Source organism: Anomaloglossus baeobatrachus, chromosome 7 (genome assembly GCF_048569485.1).
Source record: "Anomaloglossus baeobatrachus isolate aAnoBae1 chromosome 7, aAnoBae1.hap1, whole genome shotgun sequence".
Lineage (NCBI taxonomy): Eukaryota > Metazoa > Chordata > Amphibia > Anura > Aromobatidae > Anomaloglossus > Anomaloglossus baeobatrachus.
In genome coordinates, this window is record NC_134359.1 from 261,264,797 (window position 1) to 261,287,324 (window position 22,528).

General features: G+C 48.2%; 1 protein-coding gene across 1 annotated transcript in view; it reads right to left on the reverse strand.

Annotated features, from left to right (window-relative positions):
- LOC142246163 (interleukin-9 receptor-like) overlaps positions 1-22,528 on the reverse strand; it is a 65,277-nt gene that overhangs the window by 37,915 nt on the left and 4,834 nt on the right. The window contains exon 2 of the mRNA XM_075319195.1: positions 15,510-15,604. Coding sequence (XP_075175310.1) covers positions 15,510-15,591 — 82 coding nt within the window. The 5' untranslated portion in view covers positions 15,592-15,604. The remainder of the gene's footprint in view (positions 1-15,509; positions 15,605-22,528) is intronic.

Sequence of the window (22,528 nt, forward strand, 5' to 3'; positions counted from 1 at the left end):
GTGTGTGTGTGTGTGTGTGAAGCAAAGCTGTGTGTGTGAAGCAGCTGTGTGTGTGTGTGAAGCAGAGTTGTGTGTGAAGCAGAGTTGTGTGTGTGTGAAGCAGAGCTGTGTGTGTGTGTGAAGCAGAGCTGTGTGTGTGTGAAGCAGAGCTGTGTGTGTGTGTAGCAGAGCTGTGTGTGTGTGAAGCAGAGCTGAAGAAAGATGTGTGGTGTGAAGCAGAGCTGTGTGTGAAGCAGAGCTGTGTGTGAAGCAGAGCTGTGTGTGAAGCAGAGCTGTGTGTGTGTGAAGCAGAGCTGTGTGTGTGTGTGAAGCAGAGCTGTGTGTGTGTGTGAAGCAGAGCTGTGTGTGTGTGTGTGAAGCAGAGCTGTGTGTGTGAAGCAGAGCTGTGTGTGTGTGTGAAGCAGAGCTGTGTGTGTGTGTAGCAGAGTGTGTGTGTGTGTGTGTGTGTAGCAGAGTGTGTGTGTGTGTGTGTGTGTGTGTGTGTGTGTGTGTGAAGCAAAGCTGTGTGTGTGAAGCAGCTGTGTGTGTGTGTGAAGCAGAGTTGTGTGTGAAGCAGAGTTGTGTGTGAAGCAGAGCTGTGTGTGTGTGTAGCAGAGCTGTGTGTGTAGCAGAGCTGTGTGTAGCAGAGCTGTGTGTGTAGCAGAGCTGTGTGTGTGTGTGAAGCAGAGCTGTGTGTGTGTGTGAAGCAGAGCTGTGTGTGTGTGTGAAGCAGAGCTGTGTGTGTATATATGAATCAGAGCAGTCAGTGCGGCACCCCAGAGCGCTAAGCCACCCATCCCAGTAATGTGTACGCCACCAGAGCTGTTTGCCACTCCAGCAACATCTATGCCCCCCCAGTAACGTCTATGCCCCCTGCCCCTCCTGTAATGTATATATTGTAGGCCCTAGCCCCTCCTGTGATGTATATACAGCAGTGCTGTGTCAGTGTGCATGGTGTGCAGTCATGTTAGTGATGGCCATCATGCAACACAGCCACATGTCCTGGAGGAGCTGGACGGAAACAAGCGGGGGAGGTGAGTGATGCTGCTTGTGACTTCTCCATATTAACACCTGTAATGCGTCTGTGTCTGCATGTATGTCAGTGTATATGACTGTGCATATATTTGTCTGTTTAAATGTATTTTTGTGAATTTGTCTTCAAATATGTATATGTACGTATGCCTGTATGTGTATGTGCGTGTCTGTGTGTGGATGGGGCCCACTAAGACTCAACCGGGGACCACAAAAATCTGGAGCCGGCCCTGGCTGCCTTAACATTGGGATGAATAAAAAAATATGTGAGCAACTCTACTTTCTGTGTATAAGTGACGGCTGTGAGTGATCCTGGACTGTATCTGTATTGTACTGTGTGTATAAGTGATGGCTGTGAGTGATCCTGGACTGTATCTGTATTGTCCTGTGTGTATAAGTGACGGCTATGAGTGATCCTGGACTGTGTCTGTATTGTACTGTGTGTATAAGTGACAGCTGTGAGTGATCCTGGACTGTATCTGTATTGTACTGTGTGTATAAGTGACGGCTATGAGTGATCCTGGACTGTGTCTGTATTGTACTGTGTGTATAAGTGACGGCTGTGAGTGATCCTGGACTGTGTCTGTATTGTAGTACTGTAAATCTGAATGTGGCAGAACAGGAGAAGATAAATGTTCATTAAATTTATATCTAAATGCTACAGTTCGCGCTCTACTGTTATGGCTAAAAATGTTAACGTTTATGGGGCCCCCACCAGATTTTCTGCCCAGGGGCCCCCACCAACCTTAATCCGGCCCTGCCTACAGGCAAAGCGGCGCCGCTGTAATTAATAAATCAAATCACTGCGCTCTGGAGGCAAGGCTTAACCCCATCCTTGCTGCTTCAGCCCAACACTCCACCTGTACTAGCGTCCCCACACACAGCCATGGGAGGAAATAATAGCTGCAGATCCTCCTCAGCAGAGGAGTTTGCTAGTAGGATGCAATTATCTACTCTTACCTCCCCTGCCACAATGCACTAATGGAGAAGCAGGCAGGGTGGGGGCAGCTGCTCCCTCAACTACAATGTTATCTCCCCAGTTGTCTCTTCAACACATAGACATGAGTGGGGGAATGACTTTGCCCCCTGCGGTGGCAACAGTGATGGCTATGGCTCATGCAGCAGCTGCGGTGATGGCTTTGCCGCTTGCTGCTCCTGCAGCTACTGTTGGGATGGCTTTGCATCCTGTTGCTCCGCAGGTGCTCGCATTGCCCCCAGCGGCACCAGAGGGGATAGCCTTGCCTCACACATCACATACAGTGTCGGCCTTGCCCCCGGAGCTGCAGAACCTACCCCGGGTCCTCCCTGTCCACGATGCAGCGGGTGCTGGAAGCACGGCCCATGGTAGGTGACGCCTGGGCGCGGACACCGCTCCGCTGCCTCCGACTCCTCTGACTCCTCACATTCCCGTAGCCTATATAGACGCAGGCGATCCAGTAGGGATCGCGATCGCCGCTCTGCCTATTCTGAGCGACGGTCCACATCCTCTCGCAGAAGCCGTCGGTCTCGGTCATCAGGATGGCGTTCGCCATCAACCACGGCTGATTCATCCGACGACTCCAGGACATCCAGCAGGCACTCTCGTCGCAGATCGTGCCGCCAGAGAGATGCCGAACCCTATGTGGTTCAACCACATGCCGCCGGATCGGTAGCGGCTCAACATATATCGGTGAATCCCACGGATGCTCCAGCGGTCGGTGAGTACAATTATTCTGGGGCTTGGGGAGGTGCCGATACTACAGCTATGTCATTAAAAGCTCTGTTAGCCCATTTAAATACCCCGAGTGAAAAAAAAAAAAAATAAAAAAAAAAAAATTCTGGTTAACCCTTTATTACTCTGAAATCAACCTGAAAAGAGATACGAGCCCCCTCCTAGGGCTGATATAAATAAGGATACATTCTTTTGCGGTATCCCCCCCTTAGACTCTCACCTTGACCCAGAGACTGTAAAAAATAAAAGGAAAAAAAAAAATATTTTGGGCAAATGATTATATAGACATTTGGTTGCTTGTTTCCACTGATCAATTTACTGTAGACAAGGAGAGGGTTCTGCTGAACGGCCTTTTAAAAAAAAACAAAAAACCCCAGGGTTGCAAAAACTATTAATAATTGGCTGCAAGCCTTTTCGTATTAGGGTGTGCATGGGTCAGAAACATCCTGACCATTGTCCTGAGCTTTTTATATATGTTGACTTGTTAAAGGTACGGACTCCTGGTTGCGCTTCATGATGACTCCTAAAGTCCCCTTTCATGTCGCGGCCCCTGGCAGCTCGGCCGGTTCCAGTTCAGTGGCCGTGCGTAGACCCAGCGGCACTGCTGATTCTTTGGTCTCTGCAGATATAAGCTTGAATGCTCTACCTGCGGAGGCTCCCATGCAGCAGAAAAATGCTCCCGCCTTCGGCAAAATTGCCAACAAAGTCGTCAAATTCACCTGAAAATCGAGACAGCAGTGAGCGTATCAGAGACGGGGCTGTGGCTCGATCGGTACCTCAATAAAGAGGCGGCAGCTCAGCTGCACTTCGGCTTCACTTTTGGATTCTTTACCCCCTTTTTAACCTTAACAGACAACCCGTTTTTGTCCGGAATCTAAAGTCAGCGACGGAACTCCATGAGGTTTTGCTTGATAAACTAAACAGCGAGTTAGATAAAGGCAGGTTTAAGGGACCCTTTAAGGTGATACCTTTTTACAACTTTCGGGTGTCTCCGTTTGGGGTCATTCCTAAGAAGGAAACAGGAAAATTCCGTCTAATTCATCACCTGTCTCACCCGAGAGGTTCATCCGTCAACGATGGTATACTTGAATTGGACACGTCAGTCACGTAGGTTTCTTTTGACAAAGCTATGGGTTTAGTTCGTCAAGCGGGGGGGGGCGCTGATGGCCAAGTCAGATATTGTGTCGGCTTTTCGCCTCTTCCCAGTCCACCCTGATTGCTACCAGTTGTTGGGATGTTTTGCAGACGGTTGTTATGACTACGATACGTGCCTTCCTATGGGATGCTCAATCTCTTGTTCCTATTTTGCGCTATTTAGTTCTTTTTTGGAATGGGTTGTACAAGTTGAATCCGGTTCTCAATCCGTTACTCATTATCTTGATGACTTCTTTTTGTAGGCCCCCAAGATTCCACTCACTTCCACTTTCTATTACATACGTTTTGCAGCTTGATGTCAAGATTCGGTGTCCCGTTGCAAAGGGGAAAAACAGTCGGTCCTTTGCCGGTCCTTTCTTTTCTTGGTATTGAGATAGATTCAAATGCGATGGTTTTTTCGTCTCAAAAATGACAAGGTATTGAAGCTGCGCTCACTGATCATGGGGTTTTTGTTCGGTCCGTAGAGTGACCTTCCATCAGATGCAATCTTTCTTGGCCCTTCTAGTATTGCCTGTCTCGTCATGCCAATGGGTCGAGTTTTTCCCGGAGGTTATCACTGGTTACAAAAGGCGTTTGGCTTCCCCATCTCCGTACCAGGATTACATCCCGCCTAGGGGCTGATTTGTTCATTTGGAACGATTTTGTATCCAGGTACAATAGGCAAACTTGTTTCTAGGATAACTTTGCCCCCAATGAAGAGCTATCACTCGTTTCCGACACAACTGGATCATTGGGTTTTGGTGTTATTTCGGTGTTCAATGGTGTGCTGAGCATTGGCCCCAATCTTGGCACGCCAATGGTCTCGTGTCCAATCTAACTCTCCTCGATTTATTCCCCATTGTGACAGCGGTCGCCATCTCGTGCCCGCCCTTCAGAAATAAATGGATTTGATTCTGGACTGACAACATGAGGGTGGTGTACGTGATAAATCACCTGACTTCATCCTCTTTTCCAGTTACAAAATTACTTACATTTTTGTGCTTCAAGTTTTGAGCTCAATATTTGGTTCCCGGCTCGCCATGTGCCTGGCAGATGCAACACTATCGCCGACTCACTTTCCCGTTTTCAATTTCAGAAGTTCCGACAGCTCTGTCCTTGCGCCCAAACAGAGGGAATATCGTGCCCACACAGCATATGGGATCTGTTGTAATGCAGCTGATGCCGTTGGTGACGTCTTCAGGGGCCCCGGCTGGCTTACGGTAAGGCATGGGCGGAATGGTTAGTTTTTTCGCAGCAAATTACACGGTTTCTACATTTGATTCTGCCAGATTGGATGTTACCTGCCAGTACCTGTATCACCTGAACTATCTGCCGGGGCTTGCTTTCCATTTCAAACTACGAGGTTGGTTGGACATTACTAAATTTTTTATAGTCCAACAAGCAGTTAAGGCGTGGGGCAGGGGGCAGCCTAGAAGGGAGCGCAGAAGGCCGGTTTCTTTTAGCCTTCTTCCTACTATCATCGGCCTCCTTTCGAGTCTGCTCTTTTCTCTGCTTCTTTTGCTATAGCCTTTTTGGCGCATTGCGCATTGGTGAGTTGCTTTCTCCTGCCGGAGGCACCCACGGGGGCCTTCGGCACGACAACATCACATCGGGTAATGGGGGTGTAAGGATAAGAATTCGGCAATCTAAGACTGATCAAACCGGGAATGGCTGCTGGTTATTTTTGTTTCTATTCCTGGCCCTGTTAGACTGATCCGTAACTACATCACTTTGCGCCATGGTAACTCTTCATTCTAGTCCATGAAGACAGTTCCCCTCTGACGAGATTCCAATTCTTAGCGGTTTTTCATAAATGTTTGACGTTTCTGGGTCTGCCCGCCAGCGAGTTTGGTACTCACTCCTTTGGATAGGGGCGGCGACTGAGGCCGCTTGGGCGGGATTGCCCAATGCATAGGCCGGTGGTTTTCTGCATGTTTTGCGAAATGTATTAGTCCGGTATTATTGCTTCTTTAATCAATTACTTAAACAGGTTTGCCTTATTGTATACGTGTCACTAACAGTTTTTTCCTTTTAGGCGCGGCTAAGTCTGTAATTTGGTTACTGGGCCACTCCTATATTTGGCTTTCGTGGCTTCGAGGTGAATTGGAGAGGCATCAGGGGTCTCATATGGGCTCAAGTTATACCTGAAGTTGTGGAGATCGCCAGGTCTGCCTTAACTCCAGTGGTCCTCGTCATTCATGCCGGGTGAAATGACCTCGGTTCCCGCCGCAAGATGGTATTGAGCAGGCTTTGTTATTTATGGGTGGGGGTCGGAGCACAGTCTAGGGCCTCTGCTCCTCCGTGGCGGTTTTGAGCCAAACAGTTGTTCGGTTACGAAAGCTAAAGTGCGCCGGAAGTCCGGCCTGGCACAAAGTTTCGTTTGAAAGTATTGATTAATAATGGTTAATTGTGCTGTGACCGACCTCCATCCACAATAAAAGATGAGAGTTGTTTAATTTTGATAAAGCTCTCCTAATAAAGTTTGTATTTTGGTTAATTTGGTCTCGGAGTGGTTAATCGGACATGGGAGGGTCTTGTTTGCGGGGTGTGGGTCTCAGCAGTCTTGGCCAGGCATGATTACTGACCAACCTTCTGTGCCTAAGCACATTGATGTCGCCTGGCCCCAGCGACATCGTGTGATTGACTGATAATGATGGCTGCAGTGAAGAAGAGTTTTGAATACAAAGGTGATCAAGCATATACCCTGACATTCCATTTACTCAGTATTATTGTGCAACGGATGGCCAGGGGACATAGGGTCTGCGTAGGATTTCCTAAAACTGAAGTCCCCAAGCTCAACCTCACACCCAGAGATACCCTTAAAGGTAGGGAGGTCTGACCTGTCCCTGCCTCCTGTCCTGACCCTGATGACAAAGTCCCCGTCACACCCACCATCCAGGGAACTGACCAGGACAGAGATCCCCAAAAACCCTACCAAATGAACAACAGACGGGTAAAATAAAACCTCACCTAAAACCTTCACCAGTGAACAACCAGGGAAATACGAGAAAGGGATAACAAGGGAAGGAGGTAATACAAAACAACTTACAAGTAACTGCAGCAGACAGTAACAGCAGCAACCACTACATCCTCTCTGTTCCCAGCAGGGGCGTAACTACCGCGGTCGCAGCGGTCGCCATCGCGACCGGGCCCGGGCAGTTTGGGGCCCGCGGGGACCCGGCAGATCAGCAACCAGCTCCTCTCAGTGAGAGAGAAGCTGCGCTGATCTGTCACAGTGCACGCGCCCACTATATGACCCGCTGCCGCCCCCGACACCGGGCCCTCCTGCCCGATGTCAGCGGCGGCACCGGGGCCCCCGTCACCGCGCACAGTAATAATGAAGCATAGAGCGGCCGGCGCCGCTCTGCATCATCATTCTCCCCCTCTGCCTGCGCGGTGACGTCACTCCTGTGCGACTGCTGTGCTGAGTGCACAGAGTGCAGAGAGGGAGGACGCCGACCGCAGCACCGGGAGAACGAGGAGAGGGGAGGACGAGCAGCAGTGGAAGGAGGAGAGCAGGGAGTACAGCAGCAGTGGAACAAGGAGACGTCAGGACAGAGCAGCAGTGGAAGGAGGAGGGCGGTGAGTACTTGTTTTTTTTTTTTTTTTATATATATAAGTGAGTACACGGTGGTCAGAGGCCTGGAGTGGGGAGGCTGCATGATACTGTACATGGAGGCCTGGAGTGGGGAGGCTGCATGATACTGTACATGGAGGGGTGGGGAGGCTGCATGATACTGTACATGGAGGCCTGGGGTGGGGAGGCTGCATGATACTGTATATGGAGGCCTGGGAGGCTGCATGATACTGTACATGGAGGCCTGGGGAGGCTGCATTATACTGTACATGGAGGCCTGGGGAGACTGCATTATACTGTACATGGAGGCCTGGGGAGGCTGGCAGCATTATTATAGATGGAGGCCTGGGGAGGCTGGCAGCATTATTATAGATGGAGGCCTGGGGAGGCTGGCAGCATTATTATAGATGGAGGCCTGGGGAGGCTGGCAGCATTATTTTACATGAGGACTGGGGAGGCTGGCAGCATTATTATACATGAGGCCTGGGGAGGCTGGCTGCATTATTATACATGAGGCCTGGGGAGGCTGGCTGCATTATTATACATGGAGGCCTGGGGAGGCTGGCTGCATTATTATACATGGAGGCCTGGGGAGGCTGGCTGCATTATTATACATTGTGGCTTGGGGAGGCTGGCTGCATTATTATACATGGAGGTCTGGGGAGGCTGGCTGCATTATTATACATGGAGGTCTGGGGAGGCTGGCTGCTATATTATACATGGAGGCCTGGGAGGCTGGCTGCTATATTATACATGGAGGCCTGGGGAGGCTGGCTGCTATATTATACATGGAGGCCTGGGAGGCTGGCTGTTATATTATACATGGAGGCCTGGAGAGGTTGGCTGCATTATTATATATGGAGGCCTGGTGAGGCTGCATAATAAACATGAAGGACACCTTATACATTGAATATAGAGGTGTAATATACATAGAGGTCTATGAGGCTGCATTATACTGGAGGTCTATAGGGCTGCATTAAAATGGAGGTCTGGGGGGGCTGTATAATACAAAATGAAGGGACACCTTATACATGGAATATAGGGGTGAATTATACATGGAGGAGTATGGGGCTGCATAATACCATCTGAAGTTTTATCGGGTTGTGTTATAATACATCTAGGACTATGGGGGCTGCATTATAATATATGGAGGACTATGACTATGGAGGCTACCTTATACATGGACTATGGAAGTGCATTATAAAACATGGAGGACTATGTGGTGCAGTATAATATATGGAGGACTATGTGGTGCAGTATAATATATGGAGGACTATGGGGTGAATTTTAATACATGGAGAACTATGGGAAATGCATTATAATTGAAGGGCTACTTTATACATGGAGGATCATGGGGGTGCATTATAATATATGGAGGGCTATGTATCTTCATTCTAATATATGAAGGGTTATGTGGGACCCTTTATACAATTATTTGGAAGGCTATGTGGGGGCTGTTATAGTATTTTGAGAACTTTATACAAGGGGGACAAAGATACAAGTATGGGATGGAAATGTTTTGTGCTGAGGGAAAAAGGCTCTTTCCCTCAGCACCCAGCTTTCCCATGCTCTGCTGTACATCTCTCAGCACCCAGCTTTCCCATGCTCTGATATACATCTCTAAGCACCCAGCTTTCCCATGTTCTGCTATACATCTCTCAGCACCCAGCTTTCTCATGCTCTGATATGGGAAAGCTGGGTGCTGAGGACAAGATAAATATCAGAACATATGAAAGCTGGGTGCTGATAGAGGGATTTCAGGGTGCTGTGGGTGAGAGCCATGTGTCAGCGTCATTATCCTGTACCCCGAGTGTCAGTGTCATTATCCCCTACCCCAAGTGTCTGTGTATGTGGAGGGGGGGGCCCAGGTCTAAACTTTGCACCGGGGCCCATCCAACTCTAGTTACGCCACTGGTTCCCAGACTAGCTCCTAACAAAATAGAATAACCAGCAAGAAATCCAGGGAGCAGAGGGTTTATATCCTGGCCAGAAGTAATTAACTGCTGTCAGCTGAGCAAGTCTGCTGCTGCACCACAGAAGGAATTAACCCTTAAAATGCCCAAAGGAAAAAAACTACATTTAAAGTGCATGGTCCCAGATGGTAAGGTAAAAGCTAGCCCTGAGTCTTTCCCTATACACATGATAATTATTGGTCATGTGTAAAACAAAGTTTCCCAGCTCTCATGATCAGTAAAGGTCCTAGCGGTAGGACCCCAACAATTGTGCTCCTCACTTGGATAGGTGATAAATGATAATTATTGATTCATGGAAAATAATATTTGCCAACATTGCAATACCCCAAATCAAGATATTTAAGTGCCACCTTAAGTATAGACCACTGCTAAAGTGCTAGGGATACCCATTTTTTTGAAGGACTAACTCCATCCTTTTTGTCCTGGCAGAATGGAGGCTTTTGGCAAGTATGGAAAGCTTCTTTTCAAAAACAATCATTTTCCTTCTACATAAGGAAACAGGTCACTGCAATGTAGAAATCCATCATTTCTCCTTTTGCTTGACATCTGCCACTGAAGAAAACTCAGGACACCCCATACACAGAGGTTAGTTGTGCAGTCCTATTGGAGAGTTTGGCCAACTTATGGACTTACTTGACTATACTCCAAAATTCAGTATTTGTTACCTGTTTAGCCTATACTTTATTGTTGTGTATTGTCAATGAAATGCTGAAATCACTTCAAACAAGCATCTTTTTCCACTGATGACGTAACTGGGGTCTCTTGGTTCAAAGCCATAGTTCATCTTCATGTGCTCGTGATTAAAACAAGAATGAATCAGAAGAGAATATCTAAACAAGTTCACGAGATTGGTTAAATGGGAATGTGATGGTGTGATGTTGTGGGTTGTGTATCAATTTGTGTAGGTTCATATTTTAGGCATGTTGCTCTGTCCATTTTATGTATTATTTGTCCTGTCTGCAGTTTAATAACCCCCTCAAGTGCTTCTGTCTCTAGGTGTGGGGGAGGGGGGCCTGGAATCCACCCAAACTCTCTGCTTACCTGGGGGATTATTCAGTCTGGCTGAGAAGGAGAAGAGCGAAGCAGGAAGATTTATCCTCTGTGGGAGAAGCTGAGGCTCTCCAGAGAGACCTGGACATTTATCGCTTACTGGACTGTATCCGTGTCCTTGGACTATTTTACCCTCTGTGTGGTGGATTATTTTTATAGACCTTCTGGATTGCATAGAATAAATGTTCTTTGGATTGTTCACCCATCCCTCGCTCTGTTGATTGTGTGATATTGGAGAAGGCCCCTGTGACAGGGAATATAAATCCCATTCCTGAAAGTTATTATTATTATTATTTATTATTATAGTGCCAGTTATTCTATGGCGCTTTACAAGTGAAAAAGGAATACATAAAAAACAAGTACAACAATAATGAACAATACAAGAACAGACTGGTACAGGAGGAGAGAGGACTGTTGTGAATACATTTGGGCTAGGTTCCAGTTTGGGGCTCCCTCTTGTGGTCAGTGCTGTGTAACGCCTGCCTGGATCCACAGACTCAGGTGGGCTGTAAAGGGGAGGCTAGAGGGAAGCCACTCACCAAGTAGGACCCCCAGAACCCTGAAACCCTTTAACCCCTATACAGGGATTTGGAATTACACAGGGAACTGGAGATCACTACCTGTGGAAGGCTGCAGTCCGATGAGAATAGTAGTCAGGCAGGGTCAAACCAGGAATTGCGGAACAGGGACAGAATCGGCAGGCAGTGACGTAGTCAGCAAACGTAGCAGAGGTCAGATCCGGGTCGGGCAGCAAGGTACAAAAACAGTAGGCAGAAGGGTAGTCAAAACACGCAGAAGTCAACACAGGAATCACCAACAGAATAGGACGTAACAGGAGCCAGGAAAATCAGAACTATATCTGGCAGTAATCATGTGACAGGAGGGGAAATAAAAAGGGTGTGGTGTCTTCCCATTGGCTGTAGCTGAACGCTGGCAACTTCAGCTGGAAGACACATGCCACCCACAGTCAGCCAGTGGTACTGCAGATCCCAAGCTAACCCAGCCCAGTGGATGATCGGAACCTGCGCCCACTGGTGCCGCTGGCATCGACTTCTCTCCCATCACCAGCACCATCCACGGCAGGAACACGGCGTCGCCTGGCGATCGGAGCAGAAGTCGCTGGAGCAGACTCCGGCGGTGACGTAACATGCTGGTAGTGAAGTTGGTTTGCTGAATAGAAACTAGACAGCTGAAGATGATTGGCAATCAGGTGGTTCTGACTGGGTCTATATAACTGAGTAGTGTTCTTTTGTTCCTTGCCGGTGCTCAATGTTGTCTCCTGTGTGCTAAGGACATTCTGAAGCCAGCCCTTCCTTCTGTGTCTACCAGAACTCCTTTCAGATAAGTTTTGCTTTTGTACCTCTGCTGGTGGTTTCCACTTTCTTGTTGTTTTTTCTGTTTAGGTACAAAGGCTTATTTCCAGATTTTGCCTGTGTGGAGTTCTGGGTGGAGTTGGATCATTCCCTGCCGGGAATGTCTGTGTATCTTGCTCCATATTCTGCTATGTATTTTGTTTTGTCATGCTTGATACTAATTTTAGTCCCTCCACTATGTTAGTGTTTTTGTTTGGATCCCAGTAATACCTGAGTACTGGTATAGTGGGGGAGAGTCCGTGTTGGCTCAGTATTTTTCCATATCAGGAGTGTTGGTTTTTTTCTAGGGTATTGCACGGCTGCAGACAGTGCTCTTTTCTGTCCATTCCTATTTAGATAGTTTGGGCCTCATCTTTTCTGAATCTGTTTTCTACCTGTTTATTGTGTTTTCCTACATCACCGTCATCTTTATTTGTGGGGACTATCTATATCTTTGGGGACTGCTCCAAGGCAGATTAGCCTTTCCTGTATTTCTCTCTGTAGGAATAATTAGTTCTCCGGCTGTGTCGAGGCGACCAGGTCATCGTAGGCACGTCCCACGGCTACTTCTAGTTGTGTGTTAGTGTTAGATCTGCAGTTCACTGAGATTCCAACCACTCTGGTAACCTTCTGGGTTTCCTAGTTTTTTGTCCTTTTTCTGGTCCTCTTCGGTTACTGAGTCATAACAGAGGACCCTGCCCGCCAGGGCACACAGTCTACAGGGGATGGGTGAGGCTAAAGCAGGTGAGGACAGAGATGGTTGCGCCATGGTGTACTGTTCTGAGGGTTATTGTGGTTGTAGGCTTGTCGGAAGAGATGGGTTTTCAGGTTCCTTTTGAAGGTTTCCATGGTAGTTGAGAGTCTGATATGCTGGGGTAGAGCGTTCCAGAGTATGGGGAGAAATCTTGTATGCAATTGTGGGAAGAGCAGATAAGAGGGGAAAGAGGGGAGTAGAGAAGGATCTGAGGTTGCATGTAGGTAGGTATCGGGAAACTAGGTCATAGATGTATGTTGGAGACAGGTTGTGGGTGGCTTTGTATGTCATGGTTAGTGTTTTGAACTGGAATCTTTGGGCAATGGCAAGCCAGTGAAGGTATTGACAGAGAGGAGAGGCTGGGGAATAGCGAGGGGAGAGGTGGATTAATCGGGCTGCAGAGTTTAGGATAGATTTTTGAGGGTGCAAGAGCGTTGAAAGGAAGGCCACAGAGTAGGAGGTTGAAGTAGTCGAGGCGGGAGACGATGAGGGTATGCACTAGTATTTTTGCTGATTCTTGACTAAGGAATGCACAAATCCAGGAGATGTTTTTGCGTTGTAATCGTCAGGAGGTGAAAAAGGGCTTGGATGTGTGGTTTGAAGGATAGAGCACAGTCAAGGGTTACACAATGGTTGCACTTAAACCATTGGTAACCAATCAACCACTATGTAGGACCCAAAAGGTAGAACTTGACCCCATCAAAAGACCTCATATCAAGGTCAGCAAGCTATGGAACTATCACGATGACTATGGGATAGCGAGGAACCGGGGGGCCTAAGCTGTTCCTCAAGGTAGGGGGCCCTATATTATCCCTATTCTCAGGGATGCCCCTAATGGTGGGGATGCCTGAGTCTCATTCCTGGCCATGCTCCTGACCAGTCGTGATCTGATTCCCCCTCCTGCTCTCCCCCCAGGCAGGGACGGGACAGGAGTGTAATGAAAGTCACAGATAAAGACAGACTGGGCAAACAAAAACCTCTGTCACAGAGCACGCACACACAGAGGTAAAGACAATAAGAGATTCAGGAATAAACACTACAAAACAACAGGGGTAAAGTCTACAAACGCTCCAAGAAAATAGTACAATTTTCATCAGAGAATCTGGGACACCACACCTCACAGACCAACATAGAAACTATAGCTGGCATGGGTAGAAGATTTCATTCAGCTTAAATAGGAGGGGAGCAGATGTGATTGGCCTCCCCACCACATGTGATCAAAGGAACCTAACAGGCAGACTAGCAGAGATGAACTTCCGCTAGCCTGCCTATGAATCAGCACACAGCAGGTTGACGCCCGAGTCTGCCTGTGTTGATCCCAGACACCAAAGAAACCATTGGGCGGTGTGTCAGAATCTGCGATCTGAACAGAGTCTGACGCCGCCATGACAGTTGGCGAAGTTTGTGCAAAACTGCATGTGACAGGAACAGAGAATAGACAAAAACATACATTTAGTGCTTTGCAAATAAATACTTGACCACTGGCACTGTACTATTTGCTCAAATAGGTGGAGATCTGTGAGAAAGATGATGTGATGGCCTATTCCGCACAGCAGCCATATTGCTTAGATTAATTACATGTAAGAAAGCTCCATTGTGACTTCAAAACCTATCTCCACAGTACATGCACTATTGGCTTAGATCATCTAAAATGTACAGTATATAGTATACTTGCCAACTTTTATAAATTACTTTCTAGGAGAACTAGGTTTTTACGCCATTTAACGAGCATCCCCGATATTTTTTTGGCATTAACACTGTCTTCATCAAAGATCACGCCACCTTTATTTGTTCCTGACCCTTGAATAGGCATCTGGACACCACCAAGGCTCGGTGTCATGGCCAAACTAACGTTGGGGGAATACCAAACTGACGGAAGTTAATTCCTTGCCTGTGACAATTGCCGACTCCTTCGACAGTCTGAGAGGTCTCCTCTTTTTTCATGAGTTTCCTGGATCTTACAGTAGCGTTGTCAAACATGGAATGCAGACAAAGTGACAGACAATGAGACAGACAGGGAAAGAGATAGACTGACACAGACAGAGAGACAGAGAGGGAGACTGAGAGAGAGACAGAGAGACAGTTACTATCCCAGGCAATGCCGGGTGGTACAGGGAAAGAGAAAGACAGACAGAGACAGACAGACAAAGACAGACAGGGACAGACAAAGAGACAGACACAGATAGGGAAAGAGACAGACAGGGAAAGAGACAGAAAGAGAAAAAGACAGACAGGGAAAGAGACACACAGGGAAAGAGACAGACAGGGAAAGGTACAGAGATTGAGATGGGCAGAGACAGACAGACAGGGAAAGAGACAGACAGGGAAAGAGAAGGACAGGGAAAGAGACAGACAGAGACAGACAGGGAAAGAGACAGAGAGACAGACAGGGAAAGAGACAGACAGGGAAAGAGACAGACAGATAGGGAAAGGGACAGATGGAAAGATAAAGACATGAAAAGGTACAGATAGATAGAGACAGGCAGAGACAAACAGACATGGAAAATGACAGACAGGGAAAGAGACAGACAGGGAACGACAGGGAAAGAGGCAGACAGGAAAGGAGACAAACAGGGAAAGAGAGAGACAGACAGACAGTGAAAGAGCTAGGGAGACAGACAGAGACAGACAGGGAAAGAGACAGCCAGACAGGGAAAGAGACAGTCAGACAGGGAAAGAGACAGACAGACCGACAGAGACAGACAGACAAAGAGATAGAGAGAGAGACAAACAGGGAAAGAGACAGAAAGACAAAGAGATAGAGAGACAGAGAGAGAGAGAGAGAGAGAGAGAGAGGGAGACAGACAGAGACTGGGTGTTTAACAGAGAAACAGTTACTATCCCGGGCAACGCCGGGTACTATAGCTAGTATATCATATATTTTTTTTATGACGACCTCAGTCTTCCACCACATTTAAATTGAAATGATGAGGATTTAGCGCCTTACCTTCCGGGCATATATGAGTTTTACTGTATAACACCAGATGTAAGCAGAGCACCATACAGAGGTTCACAACATATCTTCTCATTCTGCAAAAAAGCCTAAATTATAGAGAAGTGTTAGTGTAGTTGATACAGTATTCAACAAAACATCACTGAATTTTCAAGCCAAAATATTATCAATTTTTTGATAAAGTTTGGCATCTCCCTACTTTTGGTGCTGTAGATTGATCTGGCTAGAATCTCTATCAATTTCATCCTGTAGTGTAGCTTCAATAGTGTTTGTGTCACACTGCACTAGGAAGATACTGATGTTACCAGCAATGTAACTTCAGAGTACAGTTAGCAGATCGACCAGCAGAGGGCAGCAGAGTAGAATGTCACACTGCACTAGGAAGATACTGAAGTTACCAGCAATGTAACTTCATTGTGTACTTAGAAGGCCAACCAGCAGAGGGCAGCAGAGTAGAATGTCACACTGCACTAGGAAGATACTGAAGTTACCAGCAATGCAACTTCAGTGTGTACTTAGAAGGCCAACCAGCAAAGGGCAGCAGCGTAGTCAACACACCGAGTAAGCAGCAGGAGGTCAATAGGAATAAGCAAAGAGGAGTCAGGTGGTGTGCCAGGGTCAGAGCCAGGATTTCACATATGAAGCAGGAGGGAAAGATGGAGCCGAAGTCACAAACAAAGCAAAGTCACAAGCCGGGTAGACAGGTAAACGACTGGGGTCGGGGTACACGGGACGAGACAGAGACAGACAAATGAGATAGGGCAAATATACAGACCGGGACATGGAGTCAGGGACAAATGAATGGAGAAGGGTAACACGAGTCAGAACAAGGTAGCGGGGAGGCATGACACATCGGGTATTCACAGGAGTCAGGAACAAGTGCTGCAGAGCAAAACTATGACTGGCAGCGGATGACGGGTGTGGCGCCAGGATATAGTGCTCTGCAACCCGGAATGTGGCTGCAAGAAGTTAACCCCTTCATGCTCTGAACCCTGCACACATGACAGCACTGGCTCAGCAGTGGCTGGGCCAGGCCTGAATTATGACAGTTTGGTCCACTGGTGCAAGAATGGATGCAACCTTTATGTCTTTCAAATGTGGCATTCACTTTAATGGGGTCATGACTCATGAGGAAAAACAGAAGATATTTTGCACATTGATGAGTCAGATGCCGGTTTCTCACATCCAGCAGTTTAGATGAATTATGGCACTTCTAGGTGATGGTGGATCCAGTCCCATGTATGGGTAACAGTAGAACTTGGCACTCAAAATTATTTTGCAATTTTAGATTTATTTTGTGGGATATCTCAGTTCTTATTTGGACAATGGATGTTGGATGTGTGAAACCAGACAAACAATTAATTTTATTGTGGACATGTAGGCCAAAATTGAACTTTTTGGCACAAAAGGAAAATTTCTGTCATGCTGTACAAAGGGCTGGTAGGACGTAGTACAGCGTATTCCCCACTAGGTGGCAGCAGAGTAGTGAAGGAGAGATAAAGTAACACTGTAACAGAAAGGAGTCTGAAGTACAGCAGAATAACTTCACCAAGCAGTTCACAGGCGAACCACCAGGGGGAAATAGAGTAGTCAAGCAGTCAGGGTCTAACCAGGAAAGTCAAGTTACTTCAAAGGGAGGATCAAAGTCAGATCAGAAAACAGAACCGAAGTCGGGTATTGGGAGATCAGGTATGCAGAGGGAAACACAAAGGGCACAGGGAACAGAAGACAAGACCGGAGGGAGAGGAGACACAAATACGTGAAGGTCGATGAACCAGGATGGGTAAACAACTGACAGGAGCGGGAAGTCAGGTGCAGGGACAGACGGTCAAACGGAGAGGGTAGAGGTCAGGGCCCGGTAACAAGGGGGAAATCTCACCAGAGCCAGTCACAGGCTGCAGAGCAAAACTATAACCAGCACTGGAATGCAGGTGCAGCGACCAGGTTTTGTATCTCCTGAAACCAGAACGAGACTGATGGGAATAAACCCCTCACATGACCAGGCCGGGTCTGGGAGACTCTGGAGCAGAGAATAGCGGTCCTGGATCATGACAATTTCCTTGTGTTTCTGGCAAAACGTTTGCTCAAATTGCATCATTTCATTGTCGTAAATGTCTAAGACTACCAATGTTTTACGACATTTCTTACACCATCTCTTAGTACCTATGCGAAAATGTAAACGACAGAAAAAGCGGAGGCAGTTAACCTTTTAGTGTGAAGTGTAAAATATATATGATTACACCTCTATGTAAAAGTTCCAAAAAGAATCATAGTCTAGACAGGTCATAGCAGTTTTGCAAAAGGAGGTGAATTAATATGCAATTGTTTCAACTCTTTTTAACATGCAAGAAAAATTGCAATTTGCGCAAAATTTTACATTTACATTGGTTTCCCGCTCTTTTCTAACATTAGGAAGGGAGACAATTAATATGTCTAGAAAAAATGTTGGATTGACTTGGGCTATCTGACACATTTCAAAGTACTACCATGCTAAAAGGCAATCTGTCAGCAGGTTTTTGATATCTCATCTGAGAGCTGCATTATGTAGGCAAAGAGACCCTGAATCCAATGATGTATCACTGATTTTACTGGGTACAGCGGTTCTGACACAATCAGAGTTTTTGGATTTAGCAATACAGCAGAGCTGAGAAAGCTAACCCTTCCCACACCACAGCTCTCTATGTACATTGTCTATAGACAGTGAGGTGCTTATTAAAGGAGGGAATGGAGTTGGACTACTTGGCAAGAGGCATCTAGTCACAATTATGATAATCCCCAAGTGATAAAGTCTTCAGTTTACGTAAACAACTCAAAGCTAGATATGTGATACATCATTGAATTTTGTGTCTTAACCCTCATGTTGTCCTCATGTTACACAGGACAAACCTGCTGACAGATTCCCTTTAAAAAGTTGCGGTGTTGTAAATTATGCCAAATTTATTAACAAGGTGCATCAGTCAAAAAACATTTAGCAGCGGAGTTGAAGTGAATACACTAAAGATATGGCACAAATGACGCCATTTCTAATAAATGTAGGCCATTATATTTGTGCAGAATGACACGAACATTAATTCCGTATTTGCAGCCTGCTTTGGGATAAATATATGACTAGCAAAACTGAAATTCTTCTAATGGGGAGTCCCTTGGCGCCATCTTGTGCTCAAAACCTCTGACTGGTTCAAAGTCAGAAGTTACAGTTAGGTCCAGAAATATTTGGACAGTGACACAATTTTGGCGAGTTGGGCTCTGCATGCCACCACATTGGATTTGAAATGAAACCTCTACAACAGAATTCAAGTGCAGATTGTAACGTTTAATTTGAAGGTTTGAACAAAAATATCTGATAGAAATTGTAGGAATTGTCACATTTCTTTACAAACACTCCACATTTTAGGAGGTCAAAAGTAATTGGACAAATAAACCAAACCCAAAAAAAATTTTTTTATTTTCAATATTTTGTTGCGAATCCTTTGGAGGCAATCACTGCCTTAAGTCTGGAACCCATGGACATCACCAAACGCTGGGTTTCCTTCTTCTTAATGCTTTTCCAGGCCTTTACAGCCGCAGCCTTCAGGTCTTGTGTCACGGCCGGGCGGTCGGGCCGACCCAGGAGGTGGATCCACTGGACCGAACTCTTAAGATGGTGGTAGGGAGTCCGGCAGCTGAAGCACTGATGGGCAGCAGAACAGTCCGTGCAAGTGAAGGCAGCGGAGGAGTCCCTGGGACCACGGTGTCACAGATGGTAGTCCTGGTGACGTAGCTCAGGTTCGGAAGCCGAGATGATATCAGGCGGGGTCCGGAACCTCAGGAGCGAGATGACGGGTCACCGCAGGGATCCGAGATGGTACGGACTGTCAGATGGCAGACGGACAGTGTGCGGGGTTCAGGATACGGCAGACGGGATGGCGAGGCAGGTACGGCTCTACAAAGAGAGATAGGTGAGTACAGGCACATAAACACCAGGAGACCTGACTCCTAGCTCAGGGAACACGAAGATCAGGCCCCGCCCCCTTGGACACTAACCCCCTTTATACCCAGTACCTGTTCAACCTCATTTCCTGTTAATGGACGCTGGCCCTTTAAGAAAGGGTCAGTGACCGCGCGCGCGCCCTAACGCGCATGCGCGCCGCCCGGGTGCCAGAAGCTAGGGAAGGAGGCTGAGGGGAGGACGCAGGGGAGCCGGCCAGGTCCTGGGAAGCCGTCGGGCGCCGGGATCGGGGACCAGGGGGCCTGGGACGGACGGAATCCGGGGGCTGAGGAGCGGGCAGCGTGGCAGGTGAGCCGGGGAGCGGGGGTGAGGACCCGGGGAGCGTGACAGTACCCCCCCCCCCACGCCCCCCACCCCGCAACCGGGACATGAAGGCACGGATAAGAGGAGTGCCCACGTTCTCCCTGGGCTCCCAAGACCTATCCTCAGGACCATACCCCTCCCAGTCCACCAGGAAGAACTGCCGACCTCGTACGGTCTTCATGGCCACGATATCCCTTACCGCATAGATGTCGTCATCGGCAATAGGTGGAGGGGCCGGACTGGCAGCATTGGAGAAGGGACCAAGGACCACCGGCTTGAGCAGGGAGACGTGGAATGAGTTGGGTATCCTCATCGTGGCCGGGAGCTGTAGCTTGTAGGAAACCTCATTGATCTTGCTGAGGACTTTAAACGGCCCAATGTAGCGAGGACCCAGCTTGTATGACGGTATCTTCAGGCGGACGTACTGGGAAGCAAGCCAGACGAGGTCTCCAGGAGAGAAACACGGAGGGTCTAGACGCCTTTTGTCAGCGTGTTTCTTCATCCGCTGGGAAGCGCGTCCAAGGGACGCCTTGACAGAGTCCCAAATGGTAGCGAAGTCACGGGCTACAGTATCAGCCGCAGGGACATCCGAAGAAGGGGATATAGGCAATGGAACGGAGGGCTGAAGTCCGTAAACGACATGGAAGGGAGATTTGGAGGACGACTCACTGATGTGGTGGTTATGTGAGAACTCAGCCCAAGGCAGAAGCGTGGACCAGTCGTCGTGATGGGTGTTGACATAGTGACGTAAGAAGGATGTCAAGATTTGATTGACCCTCTCCACTTGGCCATTAGACTGAGGATGGTATGCGGAAGAAAAGTCCAGAGTTACTCCCAGGTGTTTGCAGAGCGCCCTCCAGAAGCGGGAGGTGAACTGAGTTCCTCTGTCGGACACGATGTGGGATGGAAAGCCATGCAAGCGGAAGATGTGATGGATATAGGCTTCCGCGAGTTCCTGAGCAGAGGGCAGTCCAGCCATGGGGATGAAGTGGGCCATTTTGGAGAACCGGTCCACCACGACCCATATGACTGTGTGTCCAGAGGATAATGGCAAGTCCGTAATAAAGTCAGGGAACTGAGGGTATCGGTAGAGGCAGCAGACGGCCATAGGGCAGGTGTTTGGGCGTCTTGTTCCTGGCACAAGAGGAGCAGGCAGAGACAAAGGCGGCGACGTCAGTGCGAAGGGATGGCCACCAGTAATGGCGTACAATCGCACCCCATGTTCTCTTCTGGCCTGCATGGCCGGCTGTTTTTGAGGCATGACCCCAGTGTAACACTTTTTGCCTGTCGGTCTCCGAGACATAGGTCTTCCCGGGTGGTATCTGGGCCAGAGTGACGGGAGCCACCGGAACAATCTTGCTAGGAGGGATGATAGGTTGGGTAGTCTCTTCCTCCTGCTCCATGGACATGAGGGACCTAGACAAGGCATCGGCGCGTATATTCTTGTCCGCGGGTCGGAAGTGGAGCTGGAAGTCAAACCTGGCAAAGAATAAGGACCACCTGGCTTGCCGCGGGTTCAGTCGCTGAGCGGACCGCAGGTATTCCAGGTTCTTGTGGTCCGTGTAGATGGTCACGGGGTACACTGCTCCTTCCAGGAGGTAGCGCCACTCCTCCAGAGCTAGTTTGACCGCCAATAATTCTCGGTCACCGATGGTGTAATTCCGTTCTGGTGCTGAGAAGCTCTTAGAAAAGAAACCGCAAGTCACCATCTTCCCGGAGGAGGATTTTTGCATGAGCACTGCTCCGGCTCCTGAGGAGGAGGCATCCACCTCCAAGGTGAACTGGCGGTTTAACTCCGGTCGGTGGAGTACAGGAGAGGAGGCGAAAGCTCGCTTCAAAGAGCAAAACGCGGCGTCGGCCGCAGGTGACCAGTCCTTTGGTTTAGCCTCCTTTTTGGTCAAAGCGGAGAGAGGGGCAGTCAGGGCGGAGAAGTGCGGGATAAACTGGCGGTAGTAGTTGGCGAATCCCAGGAACCGTTGGATTGCCTTCAGTCCAGAAGGAGGAGGCCAGTTGAGTATGGAGGAGACCTTCTTTGGATCCATCTGCAACCCAGTACCCGAGATGATGTATCCCAGGAAAGGGAGAGAAGACTGCTCAAAGACGCACTTCTCATATTTGGCGTAGAGACGATTCTCTCTCAGTCTTTGTAGAACCAGCTTTACGTTCTCTCTGTGGGTCTGGAGGTCCGGAGAGAAGACAAGGATGTCATCCAGATAAACTACTACACAGAGGTAGAGGAGGTCCCGGAATATGTCGTTCACCAGTTCTTGGAATACGGCAGGAGCGTTACACAGACCGAAGGGCATCACGCAGTATTCGTAGTGCCCGTCGCGAGTATTAAATGCGGTCTTCCATTCGTCCCCAGAGCGGATACGAACTAGGTTGTAGGCACCCCGAAGATCCAGTTTGGTGAACACACGGGCTCCTCTGAGCCGGTCGAACAATTCGGGGATGAGCGGTAGGGGGTACTTGTTTTTTATGGTGATCTGATTCAAGCCCCGGTAGTCAATGCATGGGCGTAGGTCACCCTCTTTCTTCTTAACGAAGAAGAAGCCTGCTCCCGCAGGAGAGGAGGATCTCCGGATGAATCCCTTTGCCAGGCTTTCCGTGATGTATGTGGACATGGCCCTGGTTTCCGCTGGAGACAACGGATATATCCGTCCTCGAGGTGGTGTTGTTCCTGGGAGCAGGTCGATGGCGCAATCGTAGGGACGGTGTGGCG